Source organism: Phalaenopsis equestris, unplaced genomic scaffold (genome assembly GCF_001263595.1).
Source record: "Phalaenopsis equestris unplaced genomic scaffold, ASM126359v1 Scaffold001037, whole genome shotgun sequence".
In the NCBI taxonomy this organism is placed as follows: Eukaryota; Viridiplantae; Streptophyta; class Magnoliopsida; order Asparagales; family Orchidaceae; genus Phalaenopsis; species Phalaenopsis equestris.
In genome coordinates, this window is record NW_018165476.1 from 157,872 (window position 1) to 177,600 (window position 19,729).

At 33.8% G+C, this 19,729-nt stretch overlaps 1 protein-coding gene across 1 annotated transcript in view; it reads left to right on the forward strand.

Moving 5' to 3' along the window:
- The window catches only part of LOC110032842 (shaggy-related protein kinase eta-like), a 21,875-nt gene extending 4,624 nt beyond the window's left edge, over positions 1-17,251 (forward strand). The window contains exons 7-12 of the mRNA XM_020736609.1: positions 6,899-7,039; positions 7,413-7,463; positions 7,561-7,656; positions 12,397-12,480; positions 13,038-13,139; positions 16,872-17,251. Of these exons, the coding sequence (XP_020592268.1) occupies positions 6,899-7,039; positions 7,413-7,463; positions 7,561-7,656; positions 12,397-12,480; positions 13,038-13,139; positions 16,872-16,970 (573 nt within the window). The 3' untranslated portion in view covers positions 16,971-17,251. The remainder of the gene's footprint in view (positions 1-6,898; positions 7,040-7,412; positions 7,464-7,560; positions 7,657-12,396; positions 12,481-13,037; positions 13,140-16,871) is intronic.
- Positions 17,252-19,729: the final 2,478 nt, after the last annotated feature.

Genomic DNA, 19,729 nt, shown 5'->3' on the forward strand with positions numbered 1-19,729 from the left:
TCATCAATTTATTAAATTCTCACCAAAAAATAGTGGAGATAAAAACAACGTTCCACATTTTTCATTTTTATCGCAAATTTCAAATCGCAAAATCAGAGGAGATAAATCAAAAAGCCACAAATCACAAATATCACAAACTTCTCACAATAAACTGAACTAAAAATTGTAAAGAGAAAGCCATTCCATCAAAAACGAGCATAAGAATTACATATGGAGCACAATAACTAGAGATCGAAAGGAAGAGGGAGAGGAGAAATGCAACCACCAAAGAAAGGTGTGTGAGAGGCTCGAGAGAAGCGTGATATAGGCGCGAGAGAGAAACGAGAGAGAGAGAAGTACCTAGGGTTCGCAAGAGTGATCAAGAGAGCCGCGAGATCGAGAGAGGTACATAGGGCAAAAGAGATGCGAGAGAGGGAGCCAGGGGTCGAGAGGGTAGCGAAGTAATAACTTCACGAACAAACGCGGGCCGCTGGTTTGTTAAAACTCAGGTCGCAGGGTCGAACCCGAGGCCCGTGTTTAACACAGATTATTAGGAAAAGCCACCGCGTTGTAAGAACCAAACGTTTCAACCAACATTTTCAAAGTGCACCGCACTAAATAAGTTGTCAAACAGGCCCTAAAACATCTACTCTCCTAACTTGATCATCAATTGATTGACATTTAATGTGACTGAATCATCTAAGACTATTCTCTCTAATCTTGTCTGCCACTGAAGCTACAGCAACCCTATCACGGATATATTCATTTTGGATTTTGTCTCCAAGTGTCAAGCTGTAAAACCACTTATCCACCCAAGCATTCTCATCTCAGCAACACTTAACTTTGTATTATGATTCTCTTTTAAAGGCTAACATTTTGCGCCATAAAGCATTGCAGGTCTCACAATCATCTTGTAAAAAATTTCTTTTCATTTTAAACGATACTTTTCTATCACTTTTCTATCACACAATAGACACACAATAGACACGATGCATTCCTTCACTTCAACCAACCAACTTGAATTCTACTAATAACTTCCCCATCTATATCATCATCACTTTGAACAATAGACTCAAGATATCTAAAATGCTCACACTTTTTAATGATTTGATTACCCATAGTTACAATCTTGCTACTAGAGCTATGACTTCTAAAATTACATTCTAAGTATTCAGTTTTAGTTATACTCAAACGAAGTCCTTTAAACTCCAATGTAGACCTCCATAATTCAAGTTTTTCCTGAACTTTTTCTCTAGTCTTATCCACAAGAATGATATCATCAGCGAAAAGCATACACCAAGGTACATCCTCTTGTAAATGTCTAGTAAGAGCATCCCTAACTAAAGCAAAAAGATTTGGGCTTAAAGTCGATTCTTGATGTAATCCAACTGAAATAGGAAAATACTTGGTCAATCCTCCTTCTGTTCGAACACAAGTAACAACTATAGTATACATATCTTTAATGACTTGAATATAAGTCACATCAACACTTTTCTTCTCTAGAACTCTCCAAGTAACAGCTCTAGTATAAATTAGTTGGATGTTAATTTTAAATTTATTCAATTGTTTATTTTTTAAAATTATAAAATCATTTGTTTATAACTTATATAAAAATTTAAATATTCAATTAGAATTTTTAAATTATTTACTAGCTTTATATGAAAAATCAAGTATAAATAAAAAAAAAATTTATTTTATATCAAAAGTTATGTACTTATTTGAATTTTTGTCTTGCTCAATTAATATAGACAAGTCAAGTATAAATCAAAGTACAAACATTAAGCAAACCAAGTATTTACATGTGTGAAAGCTCTGGTCAAGTACAAACTGAACATGAACAACTTATAATTTGACCAAGCTATGTCCAATTCCTGACATACTCGACTCGACTAGGCTTTTGATTATAGCCCTAAAGATAACCAAATATTCAAAAGAGTTAAATAACTTGTAGGACGAGCTAACCACCTCATCCTAAGAGTGAACTAAATAGTTGTTGATGTAGTTAAATTTATGAAAAAATGTGCAATATTAATAACTATGCCCTAAATTCATGCTCAGATTGGCACTCTATAACTTATAGTGGGCTCTATTTAGAAGCATTTCGATCATTCTTACTAGCACTCCATTTTTTTGAGGATTCCCATGATAGTATTAATTCTTGATAAGACCCCCTTCTTAGTTATAAGAATGAATAAGTCTTTGTTGGATGCCAATCACTTGATCGATGTCTGTCCCCAATTTCTTGATCATCTTTCATATTTTCTTCTCATTTAAGTCTTCTACTTTATTTATCAACTACCTCACTTTTGTATTTGACAATATAGACACTGACCTTTCTTAAAAAAAATATGGGCATTTACATACATAGCACACAAATCTCATGTATTTGTGTATCTCACACCTAAACTTTTATATTTAAACTTTTATATTTACATGTGTATAACACTCAAATTTTTAATATCACATAAAAAATAGCACTAACCACCTTTTAAAAGTAAAACACACCTTCTCATTCTTTGGTTTTAAACACCCCAAAAAATGATATGTATTTAAATATGAAAGTCTAGGTGTGAGATATGTGAATGCATAAGAATTGGTGATACGTATGTGAATTTCCCAAAAAAATATTTATAGACATCAACATGCATGTAGATTCATTCATTCACTGAAATTATTAAGATCAAACAAATTTTCCTTAATATTGTACACAATGCCGTTCTTTTAAACTCATAATAATCCTCATACATATGGAGGGAAATTCAAATATCATGATAGGAAGGAAATAAATAAAAATGCAATAATAAATAATTAAGGGTGAATAATTTCTCCCTCTCAAATGTAGCAGCGGACCCACAGTTTCCTAAATCGTGTGTGGGCCCATGTGGACCACGATTATATGCATATAAGCACCCCCTCAAGTTGGTTTGTATATTTCATACATCCCAACTTGCTGCTGAGATTACCGAAGTAATGTAGTGGAAGTGTCTTGGTAAAAATGCCAATAATTTGATATTGAGTTGGGAAATAGCTTAGCTGGACAACCACTCCATTGACTATCTCAGAGATGAAGTGCATACCAATCTCTATATGTTCGGTTCGATCATGATATACCGGAATCTTTGAAATATTGATGGTTGATTAGCTATTATTGAACATCTTAATAGTGTTTTTGTTCTCTATGTGCAGTTTCATTAGTAATTTCTTTTACCACATCCCCACATAAATTCTTAAGGTCAAGGCACGATACTCAGATTTCGAACTACTTCTTGCCACCACAGCTTGTTTTTCACCTCTCCAAGTAACCTGGTTACCCCATACAAATGAACAATAATCTGTGATAGATCTTCTGTTAGTCAGTTCTTCTACCTAACTTGCATCAGTGTAGATCTTAATGTTATAGTTATCAGTTTTCTTGAATATCATTGCATGTCCTACAGTCAGCTTCAGGTACCTCAGGATTTGAAAGCGTTTCTAAATGATTTTTATTTGGATCATTCATATGTTAACTCATTATACCCATACAAAATATAATGTCAGGTTTTGAATGTGACAAATAAATAAGTTTTCTCACAGATCTTTGATCTCTCTCTTTTTTAACTTGAGATGTTAATCTTTTCGTTTCATGTTCGTCAATTGGGATCTATATGATTATCTATTGGTTTGCACCCCAACATTTCTATCTTTTTAAACAAATTAATTATATATTTTCTCTTGGATATGATAATGTTTTATTTGGATCTAGCTACTTTCATTTCTGGAAATATTTTAAAGTTTAAGATCTTTGATCTCAGACTCAAAAAATCATCATTCCTTTGGTTGTTTTAAGTTAACCTTACGATAATGCCTGTATGAATAATGTCATCTACATATACAATAAGGTTGACTATCATACATTTTTTTTTTATTTGATTTCATAAACAAAATGTGATCAATCTGACATTGATAGTATTCATTTGTAAGAATAGTCCCAGTGAATATTTCAAATCATGCTCTGGGAGATTGTTCCAACCCATATAATGATTTTCTTAGTTTGCACACTAGCTGATTATTTGTATTGTTTTTTAATCCTGAAGATATCTCCATACATACTTCTTCCTCAATATCCCCATTAAGAAATCCATTTTTTTATACCTAGTTGATCTAGAGGACAATCCTAGTTGATAACCAATGATAGTAATACTCTTATTGTGTTGAGTTTCTCCATTGGCGCAGATGTCTCATGGTTATCGATCTCATAGGACTGAGTGAATTTTTTTGCTATGAGTCTAGCGTTGAACTTTTCTATACTCTCATATGCTTTGTTTTTAACATTGAAAACTCATTTGCACCCTATAGTTCTTTTCCTAAGTGGAAGAGTTATGATTCAGATACCATTCTTTCCAAAGGAAAGAATCTCTTATTTCACAATATTTTTTCAATTAGGAATACGTAAGGCCTCTTGAATTGAATTTGAGACCTCTACATTATCCAAGCTCTGAATAAAAGATTTATAAGAGGATAAATTTCCATAGGTTACAAATTCTTCTATCGGGTGTTTTTCCTCTAGGGTGACCCAACCTCTGTGTGAATATTTGGCGTGTGTGGAGGTGGTTTCGTTGATTGACATTTGTGATTTTGCATATTGTCTCTGACATGCTCACTAGGTTTTTTCTTTCTGGTGTACACAAAATTTTGGTTTTTTTCGTGGGAGATGCGGGATGATTTAGTAGAATAGTAGGTTCATTTTCAAATTGATTTGTGATTGTTGGGACAAGAATGTGTTCATCAGGAATATATGGGAAGTGAGCTTGAGGTTTCTGAATGGTTTCCCAAATATGATATTCTTTCCAACTCTTTTCTTGAATTTTAGAATTGGGGTAATATGATTGATTTTTAAAGAAGATGACATCCATGGAATTGTAGAATTTTTGTGTTCAAATAGCATTTATACCCTTTTTTGTTTGAAGTGTAGCCCACAAAATGCATTTGTTTGACTTGAGTTCACATTTGGTCTGATGTGGTTGATGTAGATGAACAAAAGTGATGTAACCAAAAATTTTTAATGGTATGTTAGAGATGATGGACTGAATGTGATGATATAATTTTATGAGGGTGTTGAGAGTTTTGTTAAAGTTTAGCATTCTGCTAGAGATTTTATTTATGAGATAAGTGGATGTGAGATCTGCATCCTTCATAAGTATTTGGGTACATTGTTAGTGAACAAAATTAAACGGCCCACTTTGAGGAAATGTATATTCTTTCTCTCAGTCATACCATTTTGTTAAGGTGTGTCAATACAAGAGCTTATGTGAATGATTTAAATTTTTGATAGATAAGGGTCTAGAGTGGAGCTGTAGCAATCTTTTGCATTATTGATTTTGAGAATATGAATTTTGCTTTGAAATTGGGCGAGGATCATTTTGTGGAAGTTTATAAATATGTTGAAAATTTTTTATTTTTCCTTAGTGAGAAAGGTCCCAGTGGCTCTAATGTAATTATTAATGAAAATGCCAAACCAACTAACCCCATTTATATATTTTTATTGGGCACTATTTTGGTATCTATATCAATTACTAAAATGGTTTGTTGACATTTGATTAGATTAATTGGTCAGTTTATGACTAATTTATTTTCTTGATAATTGATGAAATGCAAACTAGCTTAGTTAATCAACGATACTCTGATTTTATTTAATAAGAAATGTGTTACTTTGAAACTAAATCAAACCATATAAATAGTCAGTGCACTATTTGTGCATTTATTCAGGTAATTAATTTGATTTTTTTCTATTTTTAATTAGATTAATTGACCATCTTATGACTATTTATTAAACCAACGATTAGTGAATAACAAATCAGCATAATTAATCAAATAACTTGTTGTTTTTTTTTGTTAATTTAAACAAAATAAATTTGACCAATTAATTAAATATATGATATTTTCTTAATTCTCAATGCATATTTAATAAAAAAGTTAACTTTGTCATTATTAATATGACTAATTAGCCTTTTTTTTATTTGGAATGGTGAGTAAATAAGTCGCCAAGGGTGTTGCTCAAATTTGTAACCATGTAGAAAGAATTGAGTCGCTAGGAGCCTAGGCCAGGGATTTTCTCATTAATTATTTAAATTTATTATCATAATCATTAATTGATGATGTCATCTACTAAGCCATGACTAATTAAAGAATGAGATAAATGTTAAATTTGTTTTTAGCCATAATTAAAGTTGAGCCAAACTTATTTTTCTTAGATCATAACCTCAAAGTTATTACTAATTTTTTAGTTAAAAATTCAATTAACCTATTCTTTATTTAATTAGTTAGCTTCGTTATCATATAAAATCTATGATTTACCAAAGTAACTATATTAATTATTAATTAAATTAAATTTAATTAGCCTAATTATAATTCTTTAATTAACTTTAAATAATTTCCTTAATTTATTATCATATTCATTTTATTAATTGATATCTATTCAGATAATTTCTAAAGAAAAAGTTCCTTGGTTAACTTTACATTATTTTGTTGGTATTATATGCAATCGCACAAAAGATGTTTTCTTGGCACTATTTGAAGCTGAGTTCCAAAAGTAGGAGCTCGTTAAAAAGCATTTTTTCTTTTAACTGGAGAAATAAATATAAGTCTTGCTTAAATTTATGTACCTTGGTTTACTATTCTAAATTTGGCTCTTTTAATCCCGCTAATGGGAATATAAGGTGTGCTTAAATTTGTCAAAATTTTGTTAAGATTATGGATTAGATTATTTTAACCCCACTAATGGAAATTTGTGCTCTCAACTGGTGTATTTTATCAGATTAAACTAATGGGAATATAAGGTGTGCTTAAATTTGTCAAACTTTTGTTAAGATTATGGATTAGATCATTTTAACCCCATTAATGGAAATTTGTGCTCTCAACGTGTGTATTTTATCAGATTAAGATTAAAGGTGAAGCAAACATTTCATACATTTGTTCTCGTTACTATCGTGCTCCAGAGCTCATATTTGGTGCAACAGAATATACTACTACAATTGATGTATGGTCCGCAGGCTGTGTTCTTGCGGAATTATTACTTGGCCAGGTTAGTAATTATTTTGTTACTTGCATGATCCGAATTTTAGTATTAGCCGGGGTTTCTGTTTTCAAATGTTATTGGGAAATTTACATGCATACCACACAATTCTTATGTATTTACATAACTAAACACCAAAAGTTTGATATTTACACTTATAATACTTTATTGTCATGAAGTTATGCATGAGAATTTACATTTCACTTTTTAAAAGTTAATAATGGTGGTATTTTTGATGTGATGTTAAGGTTTTTAGTGTTTTAAATGTAAATATGAAAGTTCAGGTGTTAGATATGTAAATACATAAGAATTGTGTGCTATGTATGTAAATGCCCCAATTTTCTTGCCCTTTTTATTAAGATGTTTTTTTACTGCTTCCCAGCCGCTCTTTCCAGGCGAGAGTGCCGTCGATCAGCTTGTTGAGATAATTAAGGTGAAGCTATTTTATTTTTTAAATCCCAATGGAGTGAATGCTATTTTATTTGATGAAAACCAAAGTTTAGTTCGAAATACTTTGCTGCTTTTTATAGGTTCTGGGTACCCCTACAAGGGAGGAAATTCGATGCATGAATCCAAACTATACCGATTTCAGGTTTCCGCAGATCAAAGCTCACCCCTGGCACAAGGTCTGCATCTTTTAGATTCTCTGAATAATTTTGTTATTTTAAAATTTTTTAACAAAATCCAAGTGTTTGTTGATTGAAATAAACTCTATCTAGTAGTACTATAAATGTAGTTTTAGATGAACCTTTCCTTGATTAGGTAATGGTAACGTTTGTAAACAATCTATAGATATGAAAGTCATATTATTTTAATAATTTTGAAATTAACTTAATTAAGTTTTTTAGTTTATTTAGTATATGTATATTATATATTAAAATTGTTTTTGTTTTGTTTTCATTGGTAAGTTAGAATATTTATTAACTCTATATAATCAATACAATTGTCCTAAAGCTAACCAATTGTAAGTCTCATAATTTAGCTCATTGTGTTAGCACATACATTAATGTATGAATGACATTGTTGAAGACCAGTGTGATTATATCGCTTTCCGTGAGAGATTGGAACATAAAGGTGTCGTGTATGATCGTTGAAATATATTGCTCATCGAGTTTGATATATTTGAGATGTGTTATTATGTTATAACTGATTGATATCAGTGACCAAGAAAGAGATGTTGATGACATCCAGAATTTAGGAATGATTATGTAACAAGAGCCTATATTATGTAATGAATGATTTGCTATGGCCTAGCATATTCTATATTAGCTTAAATCTCACGGTTTTAGCCATATTGATGTAGCTTTCGAAGAACTATATTGAAAGTTCCCAGTTGAGCTTGCTTAACTGTGGTATTTTAGAAGAATTCCAATTGTTACACCAAAAAGCATCTCACACTTTTGGTTTAACTCTTTATTTATATAACTTTGTAATCTTTCTTCCCCGTCTAATGTAAGAGTTTATTCATTCCTACTCTCCATTTCTTCTAAAAGTCTATCATATAGAAACTTTTGATCGTTTAGGTCCGAGATCCATTGATTATTCTTCCTCTTCAGCTCTCATTTTGTGCTGAATTTTGTGGTATTTTTGATAGTGTGTAACTTCTTAGGAGGTCACTCATCCAAGGAGTGTTCCATTACACGCCCCATTTTCTGTGGATTTCTTAAAGAAATTTCACCTACCAAACCAAAAATTGCCTCAACATTTAAGAGAATATCTTCATTCAACCTAATTAATTTCAAAGACGGCTTCCAAGAATTGCAGTAAATTTAAGAAATTTTCAACCACAAATTTTGAGCTTAAAAAAATAGTGATGTATCTCTTATCAATTCTAAGGTGAAATCTTTGTTTTCCCACAAGCTGACTTGTGCTGTAAATGGCTTGCTTTTAAAGATCATGAAAACTTTGAGAAGTTTATGTTTCTAAATTTTCTTTAGTGAATTGTATATGATCAACATGTGATTATTATCTGCTTTGGTATTGAACTTCACATTGTTATCCTTCTTGGTATAATTTTTCAAGTGGTCGCCATCGTCATACTGAGGATTCTACATTATAAGCGCTTCTAATAGCGGAATTCTTGGTGGTCGCCATCGTCATACTGAGGATTCTACATTATGAGCGCTTCTAATAGCGGAAAAAATATTCCACCTATTACGCTATATGGCATTTTTTGCTTTGGTCGGGCCAGTCTCATGTCATCTTGAACTTCATAGCTCCTTATTGCTATAACATTTTAGGTGGTTATGCATTGATATCACTCTTAACCTAAAATAATATTAGGAAAGCAAATGTTATTACTGAAAAGAAATATGTGATTACAATCAAACATACAAGAACAATTACAAGCAAACACCCCTAAAGGGTATCCTAAGGGTTGTAGAGGTCGGCTAGGTGGATCAGAATGACTGGCGAGTGTGGTGGTAACAAAGGAATGCTGGTATTAGCCAGGGTTGGTGCGAAAATGCAGGGATAACAAGTATGGTTGTTGTCCTGGATGGTGACAATGAGGAGTTGGGGTGGGTAGGTGTTCCCTGGCTATCCTGGGCGGTGGCGACAAGGTGGGAGGGCTATAGAACAACAAGAACATTACTGGAAAGGAGTGGTTTGAGCGACAACAAAGAAGGAAGGGAAGGGGGAAGCGACTGGGAGGCTGAAAGAAAACAACATGGCTGAGGAGTTTCTAGATGGAGGCAGCGGGACAGCAACGACAACGATGTTGGTGGGCTGGAATTACTGAGGCAGTGAAGAGAGGAGGGGGGGCGATGGTGACAATTGTTACTACAAAAAATAGCAATCAAAATGTTCTCTGGGCTGCTGCAACAATGAAGGGCGACCGGTAGCAATGTGGGGAGGACGCGAAAGTGGGTAGGGAAGATATACACAACTTTGAGACCATGAGACAGTCGAAGTACCACTTGAAGCCTAGGGTACAATTCTCAAAGAGAAGAAGAAATGTCAACTACTGTCCTGATACAAAAGACACAAAACTACCAATCTAAAGCACTAGAAGCAAATATATAATTCTAGATAGTTAAGGATCAAGCCCACAACTTAAAGGAGGTGCCAAATCCGAATAAGGGGGCCGATCGGCTCTCCCTCTTGCCTGAACCAGTCGGTCCAAGCACTAGACATAGGAGGGGGACTTTGCTCTCAAGTGCGTCCCCCGCTAGAAGGGACTTCTCCATCGGTCTTCCGGGGATGGGCGAGATTCTATCTCATTCGTTGAAGTTTCTGTCTCCTCATGGTGTAATGTCAAATCGGTCGCATTGAAGGTGGAGTTATTGTAATTTCCCGATAAGTCAATACTGTTGGTGTTGTCGTTCCAAAAAAATATCCTGATAGAATGAATATTCAACCTCTTGGCACAACTTAAATTGGAGCTACATGTGGATGAGTATTCTCACGAACCAAGTATGTAAGGAAGATTCAACTCTAGGATAAAATCTATGGCAGACTGAGCAACTTTCACTAGCAACCACATAGGAGAGACCTATTCTTATTCTTTGATAGATATTTTCTTCACCCTCCTGTTTCGACATCTATCGTTGGGTATATTGTTGAATTGAATTTAATATCCGAATAATTTTATATAGTCTTCTAAACGTAGTAAAAAGAATCTCATCGCTGACATATTGGGCCTCCCTTAATAGAGCAGCTCAAGAAATAAATTATATATCTGAAATTCTAAAATTCTCTTATATGGGCTTGCCATGTGTCTAGTGTCAGTTCCTCATACTTAGAACCGTCTTGGGCCACTAATGTTAATTCGATTGGAGTTTCTCTCATGGGTCTCAGCTTGAACTACATGCTTTTCTCCCCGTTCAGTTGAATCTGATACTTCTCTTTTGTATCATCATCTTCTTCAGTGTCTTCTGTGCCATTACCTATTTCTTCAACAACTTTTTGGTCAGTATAATAGATTATCTCCTTGGTTGTGCAATTTGATTCAATATGCCCAAATTTGGGGTCAGTTTGGATTTATGTTGGATGTACTCTTGTTGCTTAATCCAAGTGTTAACTCTGCCTATATGATGTGGCGGACACCCAGGGATGTAATTGCTGAGGTTTTTACGGATATATCTTTCCTATAATGTGCGGGTAGGTACCGGTGCTGCAATTCTTTTTTCATCTTAGAACAATTAGTGATCATGTCTTTTCCCTCATGCTGGCGTAGCTCCTTAAAATTTTCTCATCAAAATATGCACTCTTCTTTAACTTGCGGGCGGCTAGCTTTTACCATTTAGTTTAGTGGGACATCTTGATACTCAAAGACAGTTGCATAGGTGCTTCAACTTTAACGCATTTGGGAATGCCATATTGCTCTCAAATATAAGTTATTGTTTAATATGCAAATTTTGAATTGTCAAATTTTTTCTGCACATGTTACACTTACACTGTTAAGATTAATTAGAGTAAAATTTGACTGTGCTATCACCCTAATCCTATTCATTTCCATGCACAATCTAATATATTTACTTATCTCACACCTAAACTTTTATAGGCACACACAGAGCACCCAATTTAATATCACTTGAAAAATAGCGCTATTAAAGTGGTGCATATTTTCATGCATAGGTTTAAAGCACAAAAATCCTGATTATATTGATGATACACGTGCCAATTGTGTGGATGAGCAGAGTTGGGCAAAGGATATAAAAAAACATATGTAGCCAATTGTGTGAATTGTCAAAACTTGCCTGAACACCTGTTAAAATTAATTAGAATGAAATTTGATTATATTATCACCGTTAATCTTATTTTAGACTATGATTATATTTTCTTGTTTCTTATTTTAAACTGCTGTATTGAGCATCTCTATGCTTGTGATCGGTTATGCATGTTGGAAGGAAATCTTAATGTACAAGTGCAGAAATTTTAGCTTGGTGAATACAGAATCAAATTATTATTATTATTTATTAAGTGCATTTACATACATACCGGTAGATTCCTATTTATTTATATATCTAACACCTAAATTTTATTTTTTTACACTTATACCACCAAAATCTTTCAAATCTGAAAAAAAACACCACTATTTTAACTTCAAAAGTCAAATACAACTTTTCAGGCATAAGTAAGGTGGCATGCATGTAAAAATTGAATTTTAGGTGCTAGATATGTCAATACATAGGAATTGACTGGTATGTATGTAAATCTTTCTATTTATTAATTTGCTATAAGAGAACAAAAAGTGCCAGTTTTTCTGTTGAAAGGATCTACAAGCTTCTTTAGGAGCGTTAAGGATGATATCACATGAGTAGAGCTTGAGCAGATCGTTTGCAGTTTATTGAACTTTTGCTTTCCTCTCCCTACCTTTTTTTTTTTTCAGATGTAGTCTAAACTAAAAATGTTATGTAAAACAGGTTTTTCACAAGAGAATGCCCCCAGAAGCAATGGATCTTACTTCTCGACTTCTGCAATATTCGCCAATTCTACGCTACACTGCTGTAAGATATCATTATATGCCTTTTGATAATAACTGCACCTGTCGGTATGGTAATCCAACGTTATTTATCGAATAATTTTCCTCCAACTAAAGTGCCAAAATAGTCCCCTGACTATTTACATGGTTATTCCCAGATTTTATGCACCTGTCGGTATGGTAATCCAACGTTATTTATCGAGTAATTTTCCTCCAACTAAATTGCCAAAATAGTCCCCTGACTATTTACACGGTTAGTCCCAGATTTTATAGAAGTGCCAAAATTAGTCTCCATACTCTTTTAATAATGGCTAAAATAATCTCCCACGAGATTATTTGGGAGATTATTTTGAACCCCATTAAAAGTCAAGGTGGTCAATTGACACTTTTATAGACTCCGGGACTAACATAGCTAAATAACTGAAAATTTTGAAGAATTTGTGTATGATACAAAGGGCTTATTTGGGATCAATTTTAGTTTTGATTTTTATTTTTGATTTTTTTATTTTAAAAACATATTTATTTGATTTATTTCTTACAAGTTCTATTTTTTATTTTTTATTTTTTAATGTTCTTATTTAGTTGGAAGCTTGCGCTCATCCCTTCTTCGATGAGTTAAGAGAACCCAATGCCCGACTGCCAAATGGTCGCCCTTTCCCTCCCCTCTTTAACTTCAAGGAAGAGGTAACTCTCTATTTGAAATATAAATTGTCAATTATAATCTCTACTACCATTTTAGTATGCTTTTAAAGCATTTTCATAGTAGTTTTGATAGTTTTTATAGTTATCTCAAGTGTAAAGGCTTAAAAAAAAAAAAAAAAAAAAATTAAGGGCTCTATTAAGGCCAAATTTCCAAGGTGATATTCTTTAGAAAGATTTACATGCATACCATTCAGTTCTTATGTGATTACATATCTAATAATTAAAACTTCAATTTTTAGCATGTATGCCAACTTACCTCTGCATGAAAAGTTGTATTTCAATTCTTAAAAGTTAAAATAGTGTTACTTTTTAATTGATATGAAAGATTTGGGTGATATAAATACAAACAGCAGGGTTTAGGTGTTGGATATGTAAGTACATAGGAATTTTGTGACATGTATGTAAATGCTCCAAACAAAAAAAAAAACAGTTATAGAGTTATATTATTCAAAAATAAAATAAAGCATATAAAGAACGAAGAACATTTAATGGCTGGTTTAAAGCAACTCGGTAGAGATTGAGAACATGTGAAAGAAGTATCGCAATTTGAAGATCCATTAGCCAACCCAAAATAAAGTCTGCTAACATGAGCACATCTTGAGAAACAAAAATGACCATAAATGTTAGCAGAAATTGAAGCACAGTAACCAATCCAACAAGACAGAACTGAAACCGATGGCATAACAACAAGATCAAAACTAGGGTTGAAATTGAGCCAGGCTGGCTCAGGCTCCACTCCATAAGTGATCGGTGAACTGAGTTTGATGAGCTAACAAGCCAACCTCAAGCCAGCCCGACTTGACTTGTTGGCTTGTGAGCGGCCTCATTTGAAAAATAATTAGTTTGAAAAATAATTAATATAAAATGTATTCAAAATTAAAAATTTAAGGCTTTCTTCAAATTATTACAAATATTCTAAAGAAATGATATTTTACATTTTATATAATGTGATTTCTTATTAATTATCTTATAAATACTAAATTCTATTTGTTGTTGTTATTTTATTCTAACACTAGTTTGAATTATTATTATTTTCTCTCTTTCATAATAAATAAGTTGGCCGATGTGGGGGCTATGGAGGACCGATCGGTCCTCAAAGAGAGTGGGGTTGCCGTTCTCCCTTTCCCTTTTCTCCCCTTCCCCTCTTTTCCTTAAGCACCTTATCCAAATCAAAATTTTTGAATATTTTTATTCCTCTTTCCAAAATCTAAATTTTCATTATAATCCATTTCCTAAACTAAATTTCTAAATCAAAATTTTTGAATATATTATTCCTCTTTCCTAATTTGAAATCTTGGTTTGATTCTTTTTTCTTATTTTAAGTATTGCATAAAATAAAGTGCTTGCATCATTATAAATAGAGGATGATCTACTTAGAGTTAGAGGCCTTGTTTTTTATATCAGAAATCAGGTTTTAGCTTAGTATTTTCCCTTTCGACAGTTGTATACAACATTGAGGTAGTGTTCCGGCTGTCCCTCGTTCGAGGTGGTGTTCGTTTCCACTGGTCCGGGTGGTGCTTTGACTATAGCTCGACCCCGACGTGATATTTATCTATCCTTCCACCCTTCCTATTACTGTCCATCCGCTTCCCAGCCCTATAGCAGGCCACCGCACCTCTTCCCCAACAATCACCGGCTGCCATCCTCCCTCCAACCTGCTGCCAGCCTTCTCCCAGCAAGGCCTCAGCTCCCCATACTCCATCCCAACACTCAAACACCCTTTTTGAACAACTCAATCTTGTTGTCCACCTGCCCAAAATTTCTCCTAGCACTCAGTCGACCCACTTCCAGCAGTCTACCTTGTTGTCCAGGAGAAACATTTGCATGCGTAAGACGTATGCAGAGCTACGTACGTCCAGTAGGTTACAGGGAGGGTATTGGGGGTTATATCCGCGTTATACCCCATGTAACCTTCATGTAACTTACTTGTAACCTATCTATAACTAGTAAGTTTCGCGCTTCTGTTTTCATATATTTCTAAGTTACAGGTAGTTTACAGGGAGTTTGCAAGGAGTGTAATGCGGATATAACCCTCAATACCCTCCCTGTAACCTACCTGACGTACGCAGCGATGCGTACGTCATATGCACGCAAATATTTCTCGCTGTCCATGCCTTTCACATCGCTATCAGAGCTTCCCCACTCACTTTCCACCCTCTGAAATTGTTGATGAGTCTTCTCCGTTGCTGCCCCACCTTCCCAGCTTGCTACCCCACCTTCCAACCTACCTCCTAGCTGCCCAACAAACCTTCCCGCCATCTTAACCTGTTGGCTTCCTCCCCTAGTTCAACTTCCAACCCCTGCCGCCCCCTCTCCCACATTTACACTTGCTGTCCCAAGCCACTTGGTAAACCTCCACCGCCCTTGGGATACATTTTTGAGGTGTTAGCTTGTGTTTTTGTGTTTGTTTGTTGTTTATTTCATGTTTTGAAGAGCCGTAACCGATTTTAAATTCAATAATAATATTTATGTTTTTTTGTGGTTTGAGTTTTTTCCTCCAGTATCACTGGCTCTTGAGTCAACTTTAGCTCATAGAATTAAGCTCGAGCTCGACTCATTTACGCCCCTAATCTAATCTCAACTAACAGCAGATGAAAACCTGATAACTTCCCTTTATCAGAGTGAAATATCAAAAACCCATTGAAACAAAGCCAGCCGTCCAGATTAAGTTCATAATTGAAAGACATACTGATCACACCAAACTTGCTATAATTTCTTAGGGTCATTTTCACGCATGCCACCAAATATCTACATATTTACATATCTAAAACTTAAAGTTTGCTTTTTTACATTCATTCCACCCACACCTTTCATATCTTGTCCAAAATACCCACCATTTTAACTTTCAAAAAGTGCAATATACTCTTTCACGCATTGCTAAAGTGGCCCACTTCCAGTGGTCTACCTTGCATTTTATGCCTTTTTCATCACTGTCAGGATTTCCCCGCTCGCTGTCCAACCTCTGAAAGTGCTGACAAGCCTTCCCCACTGCTGCCCCACCTCCCAGCTTGCCATCCAACCTTCCAACCTACCTCCCAGTCGCCCAACAAACCTTCCCTTGTGACACACTTTTGAGGTGTTAGTTTGTGTCTGTGTTTGTTTGTTGTTTATTTCATGTTTTAAAGAGTCATAACCGATTTCAAATTCAATAATAATATTTGTGTTTCTTTTGTGGTTTTGGCTTTTTCCTCCAGTATCACTGGCTCTTGAGTCAACTCTTAACTCGTAGAATTAAGCTCGAGCTCGACTAATTTACACCCCTAATCTAATCTCAACTAACAGCAGATGAAAACCTTATAACTTCCCTTTATCAGCCACAAAATAACTTCACAACCACAATGCTTTAGCAAGTGATGGAAAAGTGAAATATCAAAACCCCTTGAAACAAAGCCAGCCGTCCAGACTAAGTTCATAATTGAAGGACATACTGACCACACCAAACTTGCTATAATATCTTAGGGTCATTTTCACGCATGCCACCAAATATCTATATATTTACATATCTAACACTTAAAATTTGCTTTTTTACATTCATACAACCCACATCTTTCATATCTTACCCAAAGTACCCACAATCTTAACTTTTAAAAAGTGAAATACACTCTTTCATGCATTGTTAAAGTATGCAATAATTGAGTTGTATGTCTGTAAATCTCCCAACTTCTTTATTGTTTTGTATTAATGAATTTAACAATTCTCCCTCTGGATTTACAGTTGGCTGGGTCCTCACCTGAGCTGATTAACAAGCTGATCCCAGAACACGGAAGGCGGCAGTCCGGTTTCCTTCCTAATCTGCACCTAGCTGGAACATAGCCGTTTCAGGTGCGCAGATTCAAAATTAAATTTATATGAAGGGATTCTCCCTTCTTAATTTCACACTTTTTGATGCAAATTACCATACTTGATGGCCAGCATCATGGAGCACTAATCAATTCCATATGTTTCAAGTTTAGCTGCTGTATATTATATTTTCTAGACAGTCTGTTATTAACTGAGAAAGAACTTTCAGAAACAGAGCTTATATGTTTGTGAGGCAGAAATATGTTCATTTGTACCTACAATTTGCTTGATTTATCTAAAATCCTTTTATGCTATTTATCATTATGTCCCTGCTCATCTGTTATATTATCATACCATTCAATTCCGATGTATTTACATATCTAACAACGAAGCTTTTAACTTTTATATATATGCCACCTTACCTACGTACGCATTCATGGGTGCATTTCACTTTTTAAAAGTTAAAATGATGGTATTTTTGATGTGGTAAGAAGGATTTGGGTCGTATAAATGTAAAATATAAAGTTTGGGCATGTGATTGTTGTAAGAAAGAAACAATGTTGAGAAGACATTAAATAATGATTAATATTTGATCAAATGATGCTAGTGAGGATAGAATGGCATCTTTGTAACTCCTATATTACTCTTTTGACATAAAGATTTGTGCCATCTTGTTTAAATTGAGATCAATATTGGCACCAATTTTGATGTTATGAATCGAGTTTCGATCGACAAATTTATATATCCATATGCATTAAATCTTTAGAGAAGTTGGATGAATTCTAAGGTGAGAGTTTGAGTCTCCTTCATTATTTGATTCCTGTGGAGGTACCATTGCTTATAATATTGAACACTTAGGGTCTGTTTGGGGCAGCTGCAACTTATTGAATAATATGTTGTTAAGTTGATTACAAATAATGTGTTGATAAGTTATGTGCGGTGACTATTACAAATTTTTATATTTTTGGAGAAGTCAGATCGTTGTCAGAAATTTGTCACCGTAACTATCTCCGCGCCTAGATAAGTGCGGTGTGAAAACACTGTTTTCAGTGTTTTCAAAACACATAAGTTGGTTAACAGGTCAAGTGCGTTTTTAAAACGTCGATCTCCGCGCCTAGATAAGTGCGGTGTGAAAACACTATTTTCAAAACACATAAGTTGGTTAACAGGTCAGGTGCGTTTTTAAAACGTCATCGCCCAAATAAACTGCCCCAAACGGGCCCTTAGATTATATTTTTTAAACCACCAAAATCTTTCATATTACATAAAAAATATCACTATTTCAATTTTAAAAAAGCAAAAACATGCTTTTTTATGTGTAGGTGTGGTTGGTATATATATATATATGTAAAAATTAAACTTTAGGTTTTGCATGTATGTAAATCATCCTACTATTGTGTGATAATGCATCATTGTTCACTAGATGGTGTCTAGGAAGAGATTTATTGGTGTTGCATGTACAGGAGGGGTTGCGAACAAGCTGATTACCTAAGCTACAATTTTTACATATATATCATTTTACTTCGGCATGAAAAGATGTTTTTAGTTTTTTAAAAGTTAAAATAGTGGTATTTTTTTATGTGATATAAAAGATTTAGGCGGTATAAATGCAAGAAAACAAAATTTATATGCAGAATGAGTCGTATGTGTAAAATCCCGTCAAAGTTTTATCGCAAGAAATATTTAAATGAAAGTGAGGTACACCATTTTTCCATGTATGAATTTCTAATATTAAAGTATAATAAATATAAATATTAAAATTTAGGTATTATATAGGTAAATACATAAGAATTGTGTGTTATGCATTTAATTATCTCTTTTTAAATTAATATTTTTCTCTTTTTTTTATAATAACTCATGAGCCAGCTCGAAGTTTTTAGGCTTAAACTCGAGCTGCATAAACTTAATCAATCTCAAGCTAAAGATAGCTCAAGCTTGACTCAGATCCGTTTACAACCCATAGCTTCGAAACAAAATTTCAATCACTTCTGAAAATCGCGCAAACTGTCAATGGCAAAAATGTAAAATTGTTGTGAGTGTATAGCTAATTTAACAGACATTTGTGATAATTTTAAGAGAACTCCAATTTGTTAGCCAAACAAATTTTCTTGAGCCCTACTAAACTTCCTATCCAAACTATGGACTTCTCTCATTGCTTGTAGATTACAAATGCTATTTAATATATAATATATATTATGAAAAATATTTTTTGGGCCATTTACATAACATCCAATTCTTATATTTTCATATATGTAAACACTAAACTTTATTTCTTACATTTATACCCCCAGAACTTTCCTATCACATAAAATACAACTAATTTTAACTTTTAAAAAGCGAAATACACATTTTCATGCATGACTTGGGTACAGTAAACATAAAAGTTAAAGTTCAATGGCTAGATGAGTAAATCAATAGGAATTTAATGGTATGCATGTAAATACTACCTACTTTTTTTTTACGAAAAGAATATGTATACATATATATGCATACATACATGTGTCGTGTATCCTGACCTGTTGGTTGACATCTCCACTATAAAAAACCGTAAATCACATGATTTACTGTCCGGATGTATTTCGGTGGGCCTCACTTAATTTTTTTTTTAAAACAGAAATAATCCTGACCGTAGATCACCGGTGATCTACGGTCAGGATTATTTCTGTTTTAAAAAAAAAATTAAGTGAGGCCCACCGAAATACATCCGGACAGTAAATCATGTGATTTACGGTCCGGATCGAACACCGCACGCACGATCCGTATGAAATAATTTTTCCACTATAAGACCTTTT